Source organism: Vulpes lagopus, chromosome X (assembly GCF_018345385.1).
Source record: "Vulpes lagopus strain Blue_001 chromosome X, ASM1834538v1, whole genome shotgun sequence".
Classification (NCBI taxonomy): domain Eukaryota; kingdom Metazoa; phylum Chordata; class Mammalia; order Carnivora; family Canidae; genus Vulpes; species Vulpes lagopus.
The window spans coordinates 39036924-39056211 of record NC_054848.1 but is presented as its reverse complement, the minus strand read 5'-3'; the positions used below and the strand labels follow the sequence as shown (position 1 = coordinate 39056211).

Here is a 19288-nt window from a genome sequence, read left to right as displayed (position 1 = left end):
GAAAACTTTCATAAAGTAAAAATACTATAAATTTATAAGCATATCAATACTTAAAATATCATCTAAGAAAGTCTGGGTGGCTGAGTCAAAATTTCATTTTTTTTTAAATTTCATTTATCACCAAATATTTACTTAAAAGATAATAGCTTAAGTTACACAGATCAGTAAAAAAACTAAGCATTTTATTATATCTCTATGTGCAAGTCAAGTATTTTAGGGGATAAATTCTTTAGAGTACTTACTGAACAATCACCTACAATTTATATCATTTTACTTTCATATCTTAAGTGGTACCTTTGAACAAATGCTTCACAAATGTAACGTGAATTAATACTAATCTCTATGTCCTCTAGTCATGAAAAGCTGAAAGGTAGATACACCATACAAGTCTATCAATGGTCTAGCTTTCATTACAACTTGAGAAAAGTATCAGAAGAACTTTATGTAAAAGACAGTATTGAAAAAGCCTCCTTAATTATATTAATACCAGAGATAGAAGCTCCCCAGCTATGGTGGTCATGCAGCAACCTCATTTAGGAAACTTCTGACCTAGAATCAATTCAATGAGATTTTTTAGACAACTTTCCCAACTGCATTACCAAATTATAAAGCTTCTACGGACACTGACTGGCCTGGGAGCCTGTGAAACCAAGGCTGTGGCTCTCTGCCACTTAGTATTCTGTCATATAGAGGCCTCATGGCCTGTTAACTGAAGGTTCTTTCATTGGAATTATGTTTTTGAAAGACAGTATTTCCAAAGTGGAGTTAAAAGAGTATTTACTGAAAATCTAAGCAAGTCAGGGAATTAGACATAATAAAGAATAACAGAATCACAAGTTACAATAGTAACACAGGTTCTCATTTATTATCTGCCAATTATACCTTAGCACTATAGGCATTCTAACAAAAATTGCGTGTTATCTTTTTAACAATCTTTTAATGTTGAAAGACCCAGAACCCCCAAAATCCCATCCTCTCACCTACTCTAAGAATTCTCTCCGGGGGGTGGGGGTTAATGGGTGAAGGGCACTGAGGGGGGCACTTGACGGGATGAGCACTGGGTGTTATTCTGTATGTTGGTAAATTGAACACCAATAAAAAATTAATTTATTTTTTTAAAAAAAAGAATTCTCTCCTCTTTCTCCTGTGTTAATATCTCCCTCTCTACTAAACCCTGCCCCATTAGCTTTCACTGCCCTACCCCCCAAATTTCTTTCTTATTTCTTCCAACTTAAATTTAAAACAAAAAACAACTGTTAATCCCACTTCCCCTTCAGCTACCACCTGTTTCTCTCCTTCCTTTTTATGTCATGATCTATGAGGATGGCACCTCTGACACTGTGTAGTGCACAGCCCACATGACTTTAAAGTCTCTGTGTTGGAACGGTCTGTATTTATTGCTTTCAATTTCTCTCCTTCCATTTTAGTGTTGAAGCCAACTACAGTTAGGCTTTTGTCCCCACCAATTCACTGAAATTGTTGTTATCCAAACGTTTTTTGTAAAGTGTCACACAGCAAATATTTTAGGCTTTGTGGGCCATACAGTCTCTGTTACGTTTTTTTTTTTTTTAAATGCTTTAAAAATGAAAAATTCCTTCTTCATTTGTGGCTGTAAAAACAAAAACAGTAACAAAAGCAGGTCGTGGTCATGGAGTAGATTTAGCCTTAGTTCTTCCTGGTCCCAGCAATGTCACCAAATACCTAAGATGGTCAATTCCCAGTCTTCAACCTTACTAGACCTAGGAGCACTACATGATTTATACTTTGATCATGCTTTCTTCCTTGAAAGATTTTCCTCACTTGACTTCCAGGGAATCACTCACATTCTCCTAGATCTCCTACTACCACCTCACAGGTCACTCCCCTTCTAATCTTCTTTACTAGTTCTTCAATTTCTTGACCTATCACACTGGAATGCTCTAAGGCTCACAGTCTTGAATCTTCTTCCTCCATCTACTCACTACCCCCTCTATACCTCCTGCATAGTGATCTCACCCAGACTCGTCCATCCCTTGAGTTGAGTCAGGCTAGCTTGGACTCCCCTCTCTCATACCCCACTCTATTAGCTAATCCCATCAGTTCTAACTTCCAAATTAATCCAAAAGCTGACCGCTTCTACTGTTGCCATTCTGGATCTAGCCACCACCACCTCTTAACTTGGATTACAGCAATATATCTCCAAATCGGTCATATCATTTTTACCTTTGCCTCCTTTAGTCTATCCACAGAGCACCAGGGAAGATCTAGTTAAAAACTAAGTCAGAACATGTTATTCCTCCACTCAAAACTCCCCTACAATTTCTCATGTAATACACAATAAAATTCAATACCCTTAAAATGGCCTACAAGGCTGAACATGATTTAGCCAGCTTGTTTCCAGCTGGACATTTACCTCCCTTCTCACCCTTTGTTGGCCTGGCTCAGCCATGCTTGCCACCTTGATTTGACTCAAAAAATGCAAAATACACTCCCTACCATAGGGCCTATTGCTCTTTGCTGTTTCCTGGAATTGTAAAATTCTTATCACAAATACCTTCAAGGCTTACTTCTATAACTCCTTCAGGTCTTTATTCACATCACCTTCCAGTGAAGCCTTCCCGGACCTTCCTGTGAATCCTCTACCACTGATCTCTAGTGCTCCCCAGCTCCCCTTTCTAATACACTTTTCCAGAGAACTAATCAGATCATTACCTAATGTTCTATATAGACTGTTCTATTGTTTTTTCACCTGCATGGAGACATTTTTGTGTGTTTGTGGATTTATCCCCAGAACCTGAAATAGGACATGGACATAGTAGGTGCTCAACATTTAAGAATAAATTAAACTTCTAATCATAATAGAAGGGATGGTCCCAGCAACAGTAATACTTCAAGAATAAACTTCAAAGTCTTAGAAAAGGAAATTATCTCAGTTTGATCAATAACATAAGGCTAACTAGCAGTAAGTCAAATATTTCTTAAAATGGACTAATAAAAGTACAAATACTTTGGCAATGTGTGTTGGCAAAATTTTTTTTTTTTTTTGATGCTTACTCTTTGACCCTTCAGTTCCACTTTGAAACACCTGTTCCATGGAAACAATCCAAAACATAGGGGAAAAACTATGTGCATGAATATTTAGTAGTAAAAACTAAGAAATTATATGTCTAACAGTGAACTGAGTAAAATATGGCAGGTATCTTTGATAGAAATAATGTTCATGAAATCCATTATTCTGTTCTGAAAACTTCAAGGGCTCCACTTTGCCTTTGAGACAGACAGGCAACTTTCTCTACCTTCCTCAGCCTCATATTTCACCCCTCCTTCTTCATAATCTATACTCTAGGAGCACTTTACCAACTCTCCCCACTCCCAAATTCTCTAATTTCTGGAGACTCCAACATCTCAGTTTATGTGCCCTCCTAGGTACTCTGGCAACACTTTTCACCAAAGTTATGCTTCACTGTAATTTATAGTAACCGTTTCTCTAATGGTCTTTTTCACCCACTACAGTGAATATCTAAAACTTAGCATAAGCACCTGATCTTAAGTAGGTAATATATGTAGAAATGAACTAAGTAGCATTACATAAATGTTTATGCCATTGTAAATTAACAGTAAATTTTTGGGGACTGTATGATCTATTTTTTTTGGGGGGGGGGGGAAATTCCAAGATTATGTGGGTGTGTATGTGTGCGTGTGCATGGGAGAGAATTTTATAATGGAGAAGAAAACATATTTGTGTGTGTGTATAGGGAGTCAAAATGTAGCTAATAACATTATAGTACTGTAAAATGCTTATAAAAACAGTTCTTCAAATTTCTATTTATTTTCCTCTCAAAATACCTAATACCAAATAAAGACAACTATTATGTGAGGAGCCAACAAGGCAGTTAGTCCTTCTATTACCTGAGTGGAGTTAGATAGTTGGTTTTTCCACGGCTCCTCTGCGCTGCTGGTCAGGTTTGTGCGGTTATGAGGTAGAGTGAGTGCGTTTCGCTGCAGGTAAGGCACGTTTCCATTACTTCCACTTCCTGTTATGTGATTATTGCCTATCAATATAGTGTCTGTACTCCCCAGCGTTCTTGATGTGCTACAGGGAACATGGCCTGCAGAAAAGGGTCCGTTGGCCAAAGGCTGCCCAGGGCAGGCAGGGCGGACTCCAGGCTGAGAGACGCTAGGCACTCTGGTCAGAGCAAGCTGTGGCTGCTGGCCAGAGACTGAGTTTGTAGGCAGTGATGAGTCAGCTGTTGGCCCATTAGGAATTCCAGTAGATCGTACCTGTGCAACTCCTGTTTGTCTCATCTGTGAAAAAGCAAATGAAAAATGCTGTAGTGTGGCCCATAAGGTAGAGAACTGGAATATGAAGGTGTATAACCAGGTAATCTCTGATTTTACCCTAACATTTAATTTCTCTAGGTTGAGAAATACAGTTTTAGAAACAAGAAATTTTGTTTGTTCATATTTAGATTAGCTTCCTCAGAAAAGCAGAAATCTGTTTTCAGAAACACCTCTTTAGTAATGATAAAAGAAAGCAGCTGAAAATTATGAAAATTTCGGAATTTATAGGTCTTTTTCCTTAAGCACAAAACAGGGGATATCAAATTTTCATTCTAGTATATTTATATGCCAGACCCTCCAAACTAAACAAGTCCTAAAAAATCTCACCTCAGTTTAGGATAGTTTGTTAAGTATTAAATAATATGAATAAACTCTTGGAACACAGGCAAAATAGCATGTAAATACATAACAAAATACCCAGTCTTATGCTCAAAATTAAATTTACAGCTGTTTTTACCTAAAAATCTCTGTCCATTATTAGTAGTTTAAGAAGTAAGATTACTAAATTCCACCAAATACTGGCAGAAAGAAGTGGGCATGAACATGCTCTAAAAGGATGTTTTAGTCAAGAAAAATACTCAAAATTCTAACAAATTTTAGGGGAAAAAAATGCTATACACACTTGGTGTTGTTGCATTAAGACAAACTGACTTTCCAGCTGTTCCAGCATCAGTTTCTGTGCTGGATTTAAGTTATTTCTATTTGCACGGAGCTGTTCCAAGTGCTAGAAGAAGAAGAAAGGAGAATACAGTCAAAGGCATATCTAAGAAACCAGCTCAAGCTCACTATTCTAAGCAACCTTGTCCTGAAATGACTAGACCAACTCAGAACTGCTGTCTAGTCAAAGACAGATTCCTGGTCAATGGCAATCAACCCCAGGATGAAGCCCTTTAAGAAGTTTGAGAAGGTAAGAAATAAACATTCATCTAAAGAGATTTACTATAATGTGATATTTGAGACAAATGGGCATAAAATTTTACTCGTTAAAACAGTATTTTTCAGTATTTACACAGAAAGTTCTTTAAGCTTAAAAATGCATGACAAATACACTCAATGTGGCACTGTTTAGAAAAGGAAAGTTTGAAGATAGCCTGACTATCCAAAACTAGCGCTCTGCTTAAAGGTGTGACATCTACATAAAGAAATATACTGTAGCTATAAAAGAACAAAGAAGCTCTTTACATACTGACATGGAAAGGTCTATAAAAATACATTGTTAAGAATACATATAGCATTCTACCAGTTAGGTAAAAAAGGAGAAAAATAATAACAAAGAAAGAAGGAGGATACATATTTGCTTGTACATGCATGACATATCTGAGGAAAGATAGGTAAACTAATAACACTAGCTGGCTGTTAAAAGGAGAACTAAGTGGGTAGGAGCAGGAGCTGAAAGGAGAATTTATACAGTCTATAATCGTATCGATGCAGTTTGAGCCATATGAATATACTACCTGTTTAAAGGTGTGTTTATTTTACTTATGTGCATATTAATTGGATTTACTGCTATTCAACTTGAAGAATACTTAAAAATTTAAAGTTTACTGCTTTTACTCTTTTTTTAAGAGGAAAAACAATCTGTCTAAAGTGTATCTTACATACCTGTAATTTCTGTGGTGTCAAACACCACGAATGAGCTTGTTGCTGTACTGGAGGATGTGACACTGCATGGCCACTACTCCAATTATCAGAAGTATTCTGAGGAAAATTGTAAAGAAAAAAAAAAAAAATTAAAGAATATTTGGTTAAATGCATAGAGTTACTAACAATGACTAATGAAGGCCAAATGACTATGAATTGGAATATTTACATATAAAACATGTTATGACAAATTCTTTTAAAGATAATTTTACATGCATAATAAATTTGGGAGATCATAAATTTAAAACAAAAATATTGATTCTTTAATAAGCCACCCAAAAAGGCCCACCCCTAAACTATGGCCCAAATGGCTAACCTAAATAGCACACTGTCCACTAGATCCAACAATAAATTTATCTCAATGTAAGGAGAAAAGTGATGATGAGAAGTGTGTTGAGATTTTAACGGCAGGGAGATGAATAAAATGATTTGATGAATGCAAATTTATCCCTACTTTCTATATTTAATATGATGCTAAGAATCTGGGATGGAAAAACTCAAACCTTTCACTCTTTGATGTCCACAGATTTAAAATAAAGGACAAGATATATTCAAACTGCACAAGTTCAGGGCAGTTAGGAGTTTCCTTTTTGACTGGGATTTTCTATTTCTCTAAAACATATACCTTTGTTGGACTAGATGTTCTTTTCCTCTTGGCAGGACTGGACAGGTCATCTACTTGGCTAGAAGGAATCATGTGTAGTGGCAAGGACTGCTGTGAAATTGGTGTTTGACTGAGGCCTAATACAGGTTCAGTATTTGGATGATGAGGTTTACATGCCTAAGAATCACAGAAGGAAGACAAAAATAGGGTTCTATATATTCTTAGTTCATTCCTTCAAATTATAAAACTTTACAAACTGCATACTTTTCAAAGCTATGTGGACATCGCTGATTGCAATTATTGAAAATCAAAATCAAATGAATCTTCAATGGAGGAATGTGTACCTTCCTTTGAAAAACTGCTTTAAAAATTAAACAAACCACTGTAGCATTATTTTAAGAAATCTCCTTCAAAATCATGAAAATGCACAAAGGTTCTAAATTGGCACCCCAAAATTTCTTCCCGTATCAGAGGGAGTTTTATTTTGATCTAGAATCCCTTTGCAATTAAAGCAAAAGGCTTTTCATTAATAAAAGCCTCCTGTACTTAGTAAAATACGCTTGACCACTATAGATTGAAAAGAACCCTTAAAGCTGGGCACCTGCAGAACATAACCCAACTTCTCACCTGCTGTGCTGTGTTCATGGCACCCTGCCTGGAGGTAAGCTCTGCGGGGATTGGTAGGCTCCACGCCTCCTCAATACTAGGAAGTAATTTAGTTTTATTCTGTAGACTACCTTGTGGAAGGTTACACAACTGAGCCTAGGAAAAATTATGTAAAAAGCAAATTTAACACAAGCCTACTTGAGTAAGAGCAAGTCCACTATATCTTCCTAAATGCTATAACTAATTGTTTTTAAAAGAAAATAGATTCTTAATTTGGGGTTTCAGAAAGATACTAAGTATAAAGAGGGTAACCGGAATATAAACCTTTGTGAGAATTAAAACAAAGCTAAGCTCTGTTTTCAGAGTTCTCATAGCTGTCTTCTCATGAAACTCCAAGCAAGAGTGAAAGACAGTGTTTGTGTTCTTTTTTCTAAAATGCTATGACAACTTAAAAATGTAGACAGTACATAGAAAAAAATTATGTAAATTAATATGCATCAACAGTAAATGTGCAAAAGATCATCTTTTAAATACTGCATATCTTACTTAAAATGAAAAGTAAAATAATATTACAAGCTATGGTATGTTTACAAAATATGGAAACAAATTATAGACATCAAAACACAACTAGACAAACTTTCCAGCCACCCGCCTCCTGCCTGAGTGTCATGGGGAAACATGGGCCTTTAAAAAATTGCTATTTAAAAGTTTTACCTGTAAATACTTAATTCGTGCTGCAAGTGCAGAGGTATTACTACAACTTTTGCTTCTGGTTGCATTTAAGTAGCATTTAATGGCATCCTGAGGCTGGTTGCAGGATTCATAGAGTGTGCCTAGGTCCATCCAGGCTGCAGCATGGCCATGGTCCAATTGTACAGCACAAATATAAGCCTGTAAAGCATCCATAGGCTGATTTTGCTGCTGATATAGCACGCTAGAAAGAGAAAGTAATAAAAAAAAAAAATAGGTCAACTAAGAAGAACTACTTAGCTTCATATGTGATATGAACTACCAAGTACATTACATATGATGCAACTGGTGTATATCAAGTATGACACCATTAGTTTTATATGACGTCTTACCCTATTGAACACCATGTATCTGCACTTGCTTCTGATTTATCAATAGACTGCCTGTAAGATATAAAGGCATCCTGAACTTTCCCAATACTTGAATAGCACCTGAGAGGGGAGGGAAAAAAAAAAATCCAGATAACTCAGTTAATACTGATTGATTAATCTGCTGAATAATGGACTACATATATCAAAGCAAATAAAAATATCCTAATAAGCTAACATATTTCTGTGAATGTGTTTATGTGTATGTATGTATGTATGTATATATATATATATATATATAAAAATTGTGGTGTACATTATAATTAACCATTAAGTAAAATTTATTATAGTCTTTCTGATAAGTGCTAAAGCACACCGCATTAATGAACAATATTAAAATAATTAAAGACAATATTACTTCAATATATTGAGTTGAAAGCACACACGTGCATACACATGCACGTGCCATTCCACTTAAATCATTTTATCTATTTATATAGCTTACATTCAGTAAAAATACAGAGTTAAAAACCAAGAAAACCATTCTATGTAAGACTTGCTGAATCAGATTTCAATTCTCCTTTCCTAAATAATAACCATGAGGTCAATCATTCTGTAATTCGGAAAAAAAATACAAATATTAAGACGCAAGTAAGATCAAGCTAAATATCAAAATAAGTAATAGTAAGGTGAGTGCATTATTTCATGACACGTAAGGGTAGAAGGTATGATTAAAGTTTCAAGGACCTGGGACTCCTGAGTGGCTCAATGGTTGAGTGTCTGTCTTTGGCTCAGGGCATGATCCTGGAGTCCTGGGATTGAGTCCTACATCGGGCTCCCTGCATGGAGCCTGCTTCTCCCTCTGCCTATGTCTCTGCCTCTCTCTCTGTGTCTCTCATGAATAAATAAAATCTTTAAGAAAAAAAAGTTTCAAGGACCTGTCATTTTCTTAATGCAGATGTACCAGATGGATACACAGAGTAGCAGCTGAAACTATAAATACAGAAATTATTTTCTTAGTGCCTGGCACTAAGGAAAAGAAAAAAAAAAAAAAAAAAACCCAGTCCCTGACTTCAAGGAGCTTACAATTTAGTTGAGGGTTCAAGACACATTATAAATGTCATGATGCTGCATCCTATGGCTGGCACAGACAGTAACTGGTCTGAGAATTTAGGGTAGAAGACATCACAATACACACTACAGGATTTAGGAGAAGAAAGGGAAGGATAACATTAAGGAATCTGAATATGTATAGATGTATATTGTTTAGATCAGGGATTACCTATTATTAGCTAGTATATGGCAATTTGACCATGAAAATAAAATGGAAAAACAACATATACATACATAAATTTTCCATTAAACCATTAAACTAATTAGTATTTATATTGTAACCAACTTATTCTGAAAAACTGGCTGAGTAAACAGCAAAAAATTCTTAAATGTTTTTCTGTGCCCAAATAGCATATTTAGATCCTCATAATTATTCTTTGAAATGTTACTGATTCCTGTAATCCAAAAGTCTGGGAACCACTGATCCAGAAATGATGAGAGAAGGCATTTCAAAATGTTGTCTGAACAGTATGAGCAAAACCTAACGTATATAAGACAGCACAGATACAAAGAGTAGAGCATTATAAATTCAGCCCAAGGATACCCTGAAGCTTTTGTTCTTCTAACAGGGGAAATAGTATCATGAAAGAACTTTATAGGAATATTAATCTGTTAACAGTGTGTAGGGATCAACTGAAAGGAAAATAGATTATGGACAGTAAAAAAGAAGGCAGCTATACTCACTGGTTTGGAACAGCCCAAAATTGGGGTCAAAGTAATGAGAGTGGCAAGAAAGAGAAAAGCAGAAATAGTAAACCAAAAAGACTAGATAAAGACTTTGTGACGATTAGATAATCATGAGGGGAAAGGGGGGTTATAACTTAGATTTAAGGCTGAGCAAAGATAGTTTGTTTGTTTGTTTATTTTAAAATATTTTATTTATTTATTCATGAGAAACACACAGAGAGAGACACACACACACACACAGAGAGAGAGAGAGAGAGAGAGAGAGAGAGAGGAGAGAGAGAGGCAGAGACACAGGCAGAGGGAGAAGCAGGCTCCATGCAGGGAGCCTGATGTGGGACTCGATCCTGGGATTCCAGGTTTTGCCCTGGGCCGAAGGCAGGTGCCAAACCTCTGAGCCACCCAGGGATCCCAAGCAAAGAGAGTTTAGAAAAAAAAAAAAAAAAAAAAAAAAAAAAAAAAGATGACCTCACTGGCAAAAATAAAAGGAGAAGAGACAGTTTAAAAAAGAATGATGATGAATGAGGTTCGAAACATGCTTACTTTGACGTGAGGTAAGAACAGTAAAACAGATAATGTTAGGTAAGGAATAGGGGATGTGGTCCTGAAATTTAATACCTTGAAATGTAGAAACCTAGATTCAGAACTCATCCATATAGAAGAGAGGGTTTAAGTACAAGGGAAAGGTGAAAATAAGCCTAAGGAATCACTAATCTTGTGGTTTGGGCAATATGAAATGTCAGTGACTGAGGCAGAGAAGGCAGTGTCAGAGAGCACCTGCAACTTTTATGAAGGGAGAATTCAGGAGAAATCATTAATGATGCCAAACAGGGACAGACACTACAAAGGAAGGGAATGCTTAACAGATAGTATTAAACACGTTGTGTTTGTCATTGTTAGATCAAAGCCAAATCTCAGATTTATAGACAAATTTACCTAACTACTGGGAGGAATAAGCAGTAATTCCCCAAACCAATGTTTCCATATTCCATTCCTACAAAGTGAAAACAGGAAACCAATGTACCCAAATACAGATGTCCCAATCTAACCAACCACTTTTCCTCTAATAAAACTTAACTAAGTCCCCCTGAGACAGCCTTGTGTCTCTGAAAAAGCAATGAGTGAACCTAGGCTCTAGTTCCTATTCTGATGTAGTTACATGTGTGACTGTGACCTTGGACAGCACATTTTACTCCTCTGAACTCACTTTCTACATTTGTAAAATGACAAAGTTTACAGAGTGAAGCAGGTGACCTCCCTGGTCCCTTCTAGCTCTAACATTCTACAGTTCTGTGATAATAATGTCAATGATTAGTACTAGTATAAGAGTATTATCACATTACCCTTGTATTAGCATATACACAAGCCAAATGACATCTTCAACACAGACCTGAATTCAAAAGTAATAAAAAACCTTAGAAAATCCCAAAGCTCTTTACTGATACTTGATGTCTTCATTGAAAGCTTTAATAACTTTTAAAACATATTTACTTATAAAAATTTTCTCACAACAAAACAGATTAGAAGCAACATATTACAAGGCAATGAAAGGTCAAAAAAAAGTAAAAAATTAATGAAAAAAGTCTAAAACAATTGTCAAAATAGGTTATTGGGGATAAAAAATGAACATCTAATATGATAATCTTGAACTCCAAAACAAATTAAACTGTGGTAAGTATCCTTTATATTTGAGAAATCGGTAAAGCATGTTGTATGTTTGGAAAATTTTATCTGGAAAAAATTCAAACAAAAGCATCTCAGTGGCTTAAAATGTAAAGTCAGGAAAAAAAAAAAAAAGTCTGTTAACTAAAATAAACAAAAACAAAAACAAAAAACCCCTATTGTGAAATACTGCTCGTTGAGCTGAAAATTACAGCATTACTAAAATAGTAGTTTTAGATGTTAAAATGCCTAGACTTTTTTTTTAATATACTAAAAAGACATCAACACTACTGTATTGTATTAAACTAATTATCTTAGGTCAAAAGGAAAATAATTTCTGGCACACACATCTTTTAACCTGTATTAAAAGAAATGTTCATATGTAAATGTTGACACTAGAGGCGATGACTAGGCAGCTCCTACTTTCCAGTACTGGACCTCCTTTCCAGTCACTGTATGAGGCCTCCCACTGTGCAACATTGACACTAGCAATGGTGCTACCTCCAAACGCAAATGGTGTTGTCAGTTCATTTATTACATTTACTGAAAAGCCACCTTGCTAGGCGAGAATATACAAAGATGGTAAGATCCACTTTCTGCTCCTAAATACCTTCAGTGAAAGAGAAAGAAAAAGTTTGGACTCTCCAGCTTTACTAGTGAGCAACCCAAATTAGATGATTTTATAAACCTTGGAAGGTATTAGAAAATTTCTGCTAACAATAGGTACTTTCCCAGCCGACTCTTATTGTACACTATTAATGACTAATCAAAATTTTATTTTAGGGATCCCTGGGTGGCGCAGCGGTTTGGCGCCTGCCTTTGGCCCAGGGCGCGATCCTGGAGACTCGGGATCGAATCCCACGTCAGGCTCCCGGTGCATGGAGCCTGCTTCTCCCTCTGCCTATGTCTCTGCCTCTCTCTCTCTCTCACTGTGTGCCTATCATAAATAAATAAAATAAGATTTTAAAAAATCTTAATATTACTCCATTTCACACACACTTCACTAAATTTAAAGGAAAAATGAAACCATGCAAAACACTAAAACGTAATGTGATTATTTGGCAAACTCAAAAAGCTTCAAATTAAAATAGGATAATTTCAAAAAAATCATAAAATTGAAACCTTTAGGGTAAGAAGGTATCTAACAGATAATCTATAACCAGGGTTTCCCAACCTCAGCACTGACATTTTGGGTCAGATAATCTTTTGTCATAGAGGGCTGTCCCACTAAATGCCTGAAGCATTCCCCATAGTTGTGATAACCAAGTATCTCCAGACATTATAAAATGTCTCCTATGCGACAAGAGAGTCCCCTATTAAGACCAATGATCTAAAATAATCCTCTTATTTAATAAGTTAAAAGCATCAAGAAATTTAACATCAAGAAGTTTAACTGTACCATCCATGATTCCACATATAGTAGCCTACCTAAGGCTTGAATCCAAGTCTCTCAGCAATTAGTACATTGATCTTTCCACCATACCACAAAAACTAAAACCGGTTAGGAACCAAGTTATAACCTAATAATGGCCCCAAAATATAATTTATCAGATACATATACAAATGTATATGTATACAAAGCTATCAAATACATATACATATCTGATTTCAGATAATCAGTAAGCACAATTTTGGGATTTAAAGTACAGAGAAAAGTTCATAAACTTGCAGAAAACTATTTTCATTATATGTCACTTTACTGTTCCAGTAAGTCCAATAATAATGTATCTACTTTCTCACTGTGAGATTTTAAGTATAACTGATTTGAGACCTACTTTTAATCAAACTATGTCCATTCTAACGTATATACCATTATTCAAAATTACAAAGAGCAGGGTCCCATTGCCTACTGGTGGTCACCAGGCAGAATAAGAAATTAATTCTGTTCTGTTAAACAGACATATAAATAAGATACTAGAAATCAGAAGAAAAGGCATTTAAATACTAGAATGAAGAACTACTATCTGATAAGACTTTTTAAAAACTAGCAACAATTCAAGTCAAATGAAAATCCAACAAGCAAAATAAGAAATGTCCTGGTAGACCAGATTATGCTGTGAGAAAACTACCACATTCAGAAGTTCTCTTTTATTTAACTTTCAAAAATCTTTGTGATAACATATTTAAAGAGAGAAATACACTGATTAGGTTATAAATGCAAGCAAACATTTTAGCTCGTAATTCAAATCTCTTAGCTGGAATAAACAAAAGCAAAACTTAAGTATAGTCTCACCTTCCAAGGAAATACCAGGACTGGCCAGAATTAGGATCTGCTTCCAAGGACTTTTGGAGATACTGAATAGCATAGCTTTCCTTGGTAGCTTTATCTCCCAGAAGATCTACAGTGTGATGCATCCAACCTATAGTATATGATTAAAAAATATTTACCTAAATGACTTAATTGTTCTTTAGTTTTTAAGAATACCAAGCAGAAAACACCTGAGAGTAAAAATATTTTTTTCCAGTCAATTTCATTTAGTTTAGCATACACATTCCCAAAATTTAGAACTGTCAATTCTGATCATAAGAAGTCTGTTTCTCATAGGAAGGTAGAGTCAAACCTATAAAGAACTTATTTCCAGAGAAACTGAAACAATATTAAGCACTGAGCAGATTACATTTAGTAGATTACAAACTACAGTTCCTCTTTTCTAATTTTGGTATTTGAAAAAACTCCAAGTTATGAAACAAAGAATATAAAGATGTTCAATTTTATTCAGTGCTCTATGTAAAACTTTACATACATTTTAAGACTCTCCAAGATAGTCTATTAACTCAGTGTTTATTTCCAAGGAATAAATATAAGATCATTTAATCAATGATAGCTCAGAGTACAACACAAACATATAACCCTACCTCCCTGGCATTGGCCACATATATTCACAACTTACCTAGAATAAAAACTCTAAAGCATTCAACAATTATTAAAAAACAAAAACAAAAACAAAAAAAACCACACCCAAGGCTAAGAGAAGTATATTGAAATGGTGCAAATAAGAATGGCATAAAATGAGTACCACAAATGTTTAATAAATGTAAATAGTGCATAATCTCAATGATATGAGATTCTCAAAAAGCTGAATACACAGAGGCAGACAGTAGAATGGTAGTTACCAGGAATGGGGAGGTAGGGGAATGGGGAGATACTGGTCTAAGGGTACAAAGTTATAGTCATGTAGGATGAATAAGTCTAGAGAGTATTGCACAGTAGAATGACTGTAATTAATAATATTGTAATATATACTGGAAATTTGCTGAGAGAGTAGGTTTTGGGTGTATCATCACACATAAACAAATGGTAAACTATGTAAGTAGATGGATATGTTGACTAGCTTGACAATACTAATCATTTCACTATGTATAGGTATAGCAAAACATCATGTTGTACACTTTAAATATGCATAATTTTGATAGGATAGGATAGAGAAAGGGAAAGGGAAAAGGGGGAAGGAAAAGAAAGGGCGATGCAAGCAATCAAAAGATTGGATCATGAAATACTGTATTCTAAAACCTTCAAGACACGCAGGAATAATTTGGTTTAATTTGCTGGGCAAATTATATTTCAGTTGCAGATCAATTCAAGTGCATAAAATCAGCTCTGTTCTTTGTATATAGTCCATATCATATATAACAAATAAGCACCCTTATTTTCTGACATTTATTATAGTTGCTGTGCTCCAAAATATTATTTCAAGGAGATTGAGTTACTATGTTTTGTGGAAATACACGTCAATCACTACATTTACATTTATTCATCTGTTCCTCCTTTATTCCCTGCTATTACTAGTAAGAATGGAACCTAGAGAAACAAGCTCTAAAAGGAGCTGCTGAAGCAGCAGTGACAAGGAAGTAGGAAGAACTGATGTGCAGACATAAGTTAGACTTAATTAGGAGAAATATTTTTCCTTTCAAAATTTTTTATAGTTACACACTCTGGAATATGGTAAGCCAATGTCAAAGAGGACAGGTGATTCAGGTAAAATTGAAAACTATTTTGATCTATTTCTTAAATTTAAAAGGGGTATGTACATTTTTGCTATTGACATATTCTTCACTGCAGCTAAAATGCATAAAGACTTGTAGTGTGAATTTTTTTAAAAAGTTCATATTCAAATATTAGCTGAATGAGTAAGCTGCCTTATGCTAAAGGCATTTTGTTCTTTTTACTTAAGAACTAGCACAAAACCTTTACTGCACATGTTTTAAGTTTTTTTAAAGATTTTATTTAGTTGAAAGAGTGTGCACACATGGGTCGGGGAGGGACAAAGAGAGAGGAATAAACTTGTTTTAATTTAAAGATACAAATTCACACTACTCAAACATGATCTGTAAATTTATTTTAAAAGTATTCAAATACTTCTATAATTTTTAAAAGTATGGATAACTCACATAAAATTCTAACCAGAGATTAAATTAAAGAAAGCTAAAATCCAAAGTTTTATATTATATTAGGGCAATGTGTACATTTTGATTAATTAATCATATAATATGTATCAGTATCATGAAGATCAGTGATAAACTCTAGGCTTAAGTGATTTTTAACATTATATAAAAATAGTCACATTGTGAAAATATTCATATTACAACATCACTGGTTACAAATTAAGAATAAATTATTGCCCAGACCAAAAACAAATAAACTAAAGATTGGGGGAAAGGGGGACACCAAAATAACACCTACAAGAAACATGACTCAGTAACTACACAACAAAACTAAACATAAGGAACTCAATCACTCTCTTGGTCAGTGACATATTACATCTAAATGGCTACATTTCTTCATCCTCAACGTTAGAATAGAATTGCATGTATACAAAAACTCTACTGTTAGACGTTCCACAACTTTTAAATGAACTGTTTTAGTTAATATTATTGACAGAGCTGTGAAAGCAAGCTGACCAACCACTAAGTAATTTTACACAAATCACTTAACTTCATTCAGTGCTAAGCATATTTGGCACAAAGGAAGTATTCAACTCCCTTTACCCGTAGGTTAAGTACTAGAGAATAATTCTGAGAATTTAAAAAGACTAGCTGTACTGAAGAACTATAATGAGATGGACAATGCTTGGCTGAAGGTGGAAATATGCTGAGTTCAGTTAATTCTATCAACTCTGGGTAAAAGAAGAAAAAAAGAATAGAATACATGAGCCACATATTTGCCATCCTTGACATGTAAAAATCATAAAGAGAAATACTTATAATACACTAAATGAACACTATTACATACCTAACTGTTGTAAGACAGTTGCCTTTACTTGTGCAGAAAGGTTTTCCGTCTGCAAAAGTTGTTCATAAGCTTCCTTTGCAGAATGATACTTCCTCTAAAGAGCAGAAAAAAGAGATTTAAAGAAAAATAAATTGGTATCTTTGAAGAATTAGCTCATATATTAAGATCTACTACTTAATACTAAACAAAGAGAGACTTACTACATAATACTGATACTTTAGCATACTTCTTACAACCAACTAAAAGAAAAAAGTGCTAATTCCATTACTGACTGTTCCCTTAACACTAGACACTTGTGGATAATTGGCAATGTTTCAGAGTAACTCCAGTAAAACATTCAATACAATAAAGTATTAAAATATGCCTTTTAAAGAATTTGCCAAATCAATTGTATAATTATCTCAACTTATTTAATAACAAATAATTTCATCCTTATTTAGTAACACTGATGAAGCTAGAGGAGTATTTTACCTTCAAGTGCTTAATCTATCTATAACCATCAAGTTTCCAAGCAACAGAGCATATACCAAAAATGCTTTAAAAAAATCTAAGTGCAAAAGGAGTTAAAATCTAAGTTTAAATGATACACTGCTAGATATCCTACGGAAAAAATTTATAATATGTATGACTTTAAAGATACCAAAACTCTAGTACTTATAGAGTAACAGCATTCACAACATCTAAGGTTCCGTAGGCAAATCTCTAAATGAAACTATTTACCTGTAGTCCTCTCCCCCCAAAAAGTACTAATGTGACAGAAACCAATTATTGCTACAATCATAAAGCTTAAGACAACTCCTCCAAGAAAAAGGGGAAGGGGGAAGAGGGATAAGCCAACAAAAGAAAACCTCATAAAAATTACCTTTAAAACATACTCAGCAGAACAATGGATTGAAGTGGCTTTAATTCATTAACAGCATAGTCCATAGCTGCCTGAGCAAACAAATTCTTCTCAACAAAAACACAGGTAGAAAAATACAAAACTAGATGTAGGAGCCTCAGGCAAACCACTGAAACTATGATTCAACATCCATTAAAACAGTTAATACCTAATCTATCTGGAGTTGTTCCAAGGATCAAATGAGATAACCAAAGAGCCAGAGAAACAAATAAGGAGCTACATGAATACAGTATGTCAACACAGGAAAGATATGAAAGAACTGGCCACTGGGATTAACAGAAGTTAACTACATAAACTTCTACTCATCACTAAAATTAGTTCCCCCCTAAATATTAATCTGATCACAAAAAGTCATTTAGACAATTAATACAAGGACCAAATTATCCAACTCAATTCCTTCAAATGATATGCTAAAACATACTTCCAAACACAAGTGTAAAAAAAAAAAAAAAAACTTAAAAAACTGGTTCTATCACACTGCATCCACATAAAGTTCGATTTCTACCTCATATCATATATAGGCAGTAGTATATGAGAGAAAAAAATGTAGGAGAATATTTCCTTGAGATGGTAAAGAATTTATTTGACATGGCCAAAACAATGCAAATCATAAGGAAAAGTAAAGATGTGATATAAAACACACAGCAGAAAAATAAGCAATGGGCACAAAACCAACACATAACAGGTGAAAAACATGTGAACAAGTGTGTATCTCTAGAAATCAGAAAATGCAAGTTTAAATGAGATATTTCCACCATCAGATTGGCAAACATAAGAAAGACGGGTAATTCAAGTCTTTTGGAGATGTGAGTGAAGGAAAACATCCATGCCCTGCTGGAAGGGCATTCACTCATGAAATTAGGTATGCAAATATGCTACAATCCAGCAAGCTCACTCTTGGGACACAGATTCCAAAGAAACCTTTCCACAGATAATGCTCTAAATGGTACTGTTTATAGTATCAGGAACTGGGGTCAACCTAGGTCTATGTCAGTCACAAGGGAGTGAAAAAAAAATATGATGGATGTTTACACTAGAACAATAAGCAGCAACTAAATATGGCATATAAAAAGCAACATGAGTTTATCTTTAAAGGTGTTTAAAGTTTTGCCTCTGGTAATGCTGGAGTAGCTGTTCCACAGATAGCATTCAGTTCCAGATAAAATATAAAAGTCAACTATCAGATAGCCTAGAAAGAAACCAAAATGAGGTGAAAACCAGAGGCATTAACCCTTAGGGAAAGGGAATGGCACTGGAAGAGTAATCCCTTTTTACTAGGATTTTCACCTGAGAGCAGGCCTTAGTTGGTGCCTGGTTGGCTAGAATTCAAAAAGAAATGAGCAATCTCACTAGCTTGAAAAATCAGAGCACATATTTTGAGGCTATCACAAGAGCTGGAAGTAAGGGGAGAAAGCCCAGGGAGGAGAGTGAAAGAGAGAAAACACCAAATTCTGCAATTAAACTCTGCC

At 34.8% G+C, this 19288-nt stretch overlaps 1 protein-coding gene across 8 annotated transcripts in view; it reads right to left on the bottom strand.

Annotated features, from left to right (window-relative positions):
* KDM6A (lysine demethylase 6A) overlaps nt 1-19288 on the bottom strand; it is a 214842-nt gene that overhangs the window by 49502 nt on the left and 146052 nt on the right. For 2 of the 8 annotated variants that reach the window (XR_005985746.1, XM_041742245.1), the window contains exons 9-17: nt 16919-17012; nt 13922-14048; nt 8254-8352; nt 7886-8105; nt 7193-7327; nt 6587-6742; nt 5923-6018; nt 4943-5044; nt 3889-4284 (exon numbers count right to left, since the gene is read on the bottom strand). Coding sequence is in view for 7 of the 8 variants with exons in the window: in XM_041742245.1 (XP_041598179.1) it covers nt 3889-4284; nt 4943-5044; nt 5923-6018; nt 6587-6742; nt 7193-7327; nt 7886-8105; nt 8254-8352; nt 13922-14048; nt 16919-17012 (1425 nt within the window). In the remaining variant the exon portion in view is untranslated. The remainder of the gene's footprint in view (nt 1-3888; nt 4285-4942; nt 5045-5922; nt 6019-6586; nt 6743-7192; nt 7328-7885; nt 8106-8253; nt 8353-13921; nt 14049-16918; nt 17013-19288) is intronic. The other 6 variants (XM_041742247.1, XM_041742246.1, XM_041742248.1 and 3 more) reach the window with 6 other exon arrangements.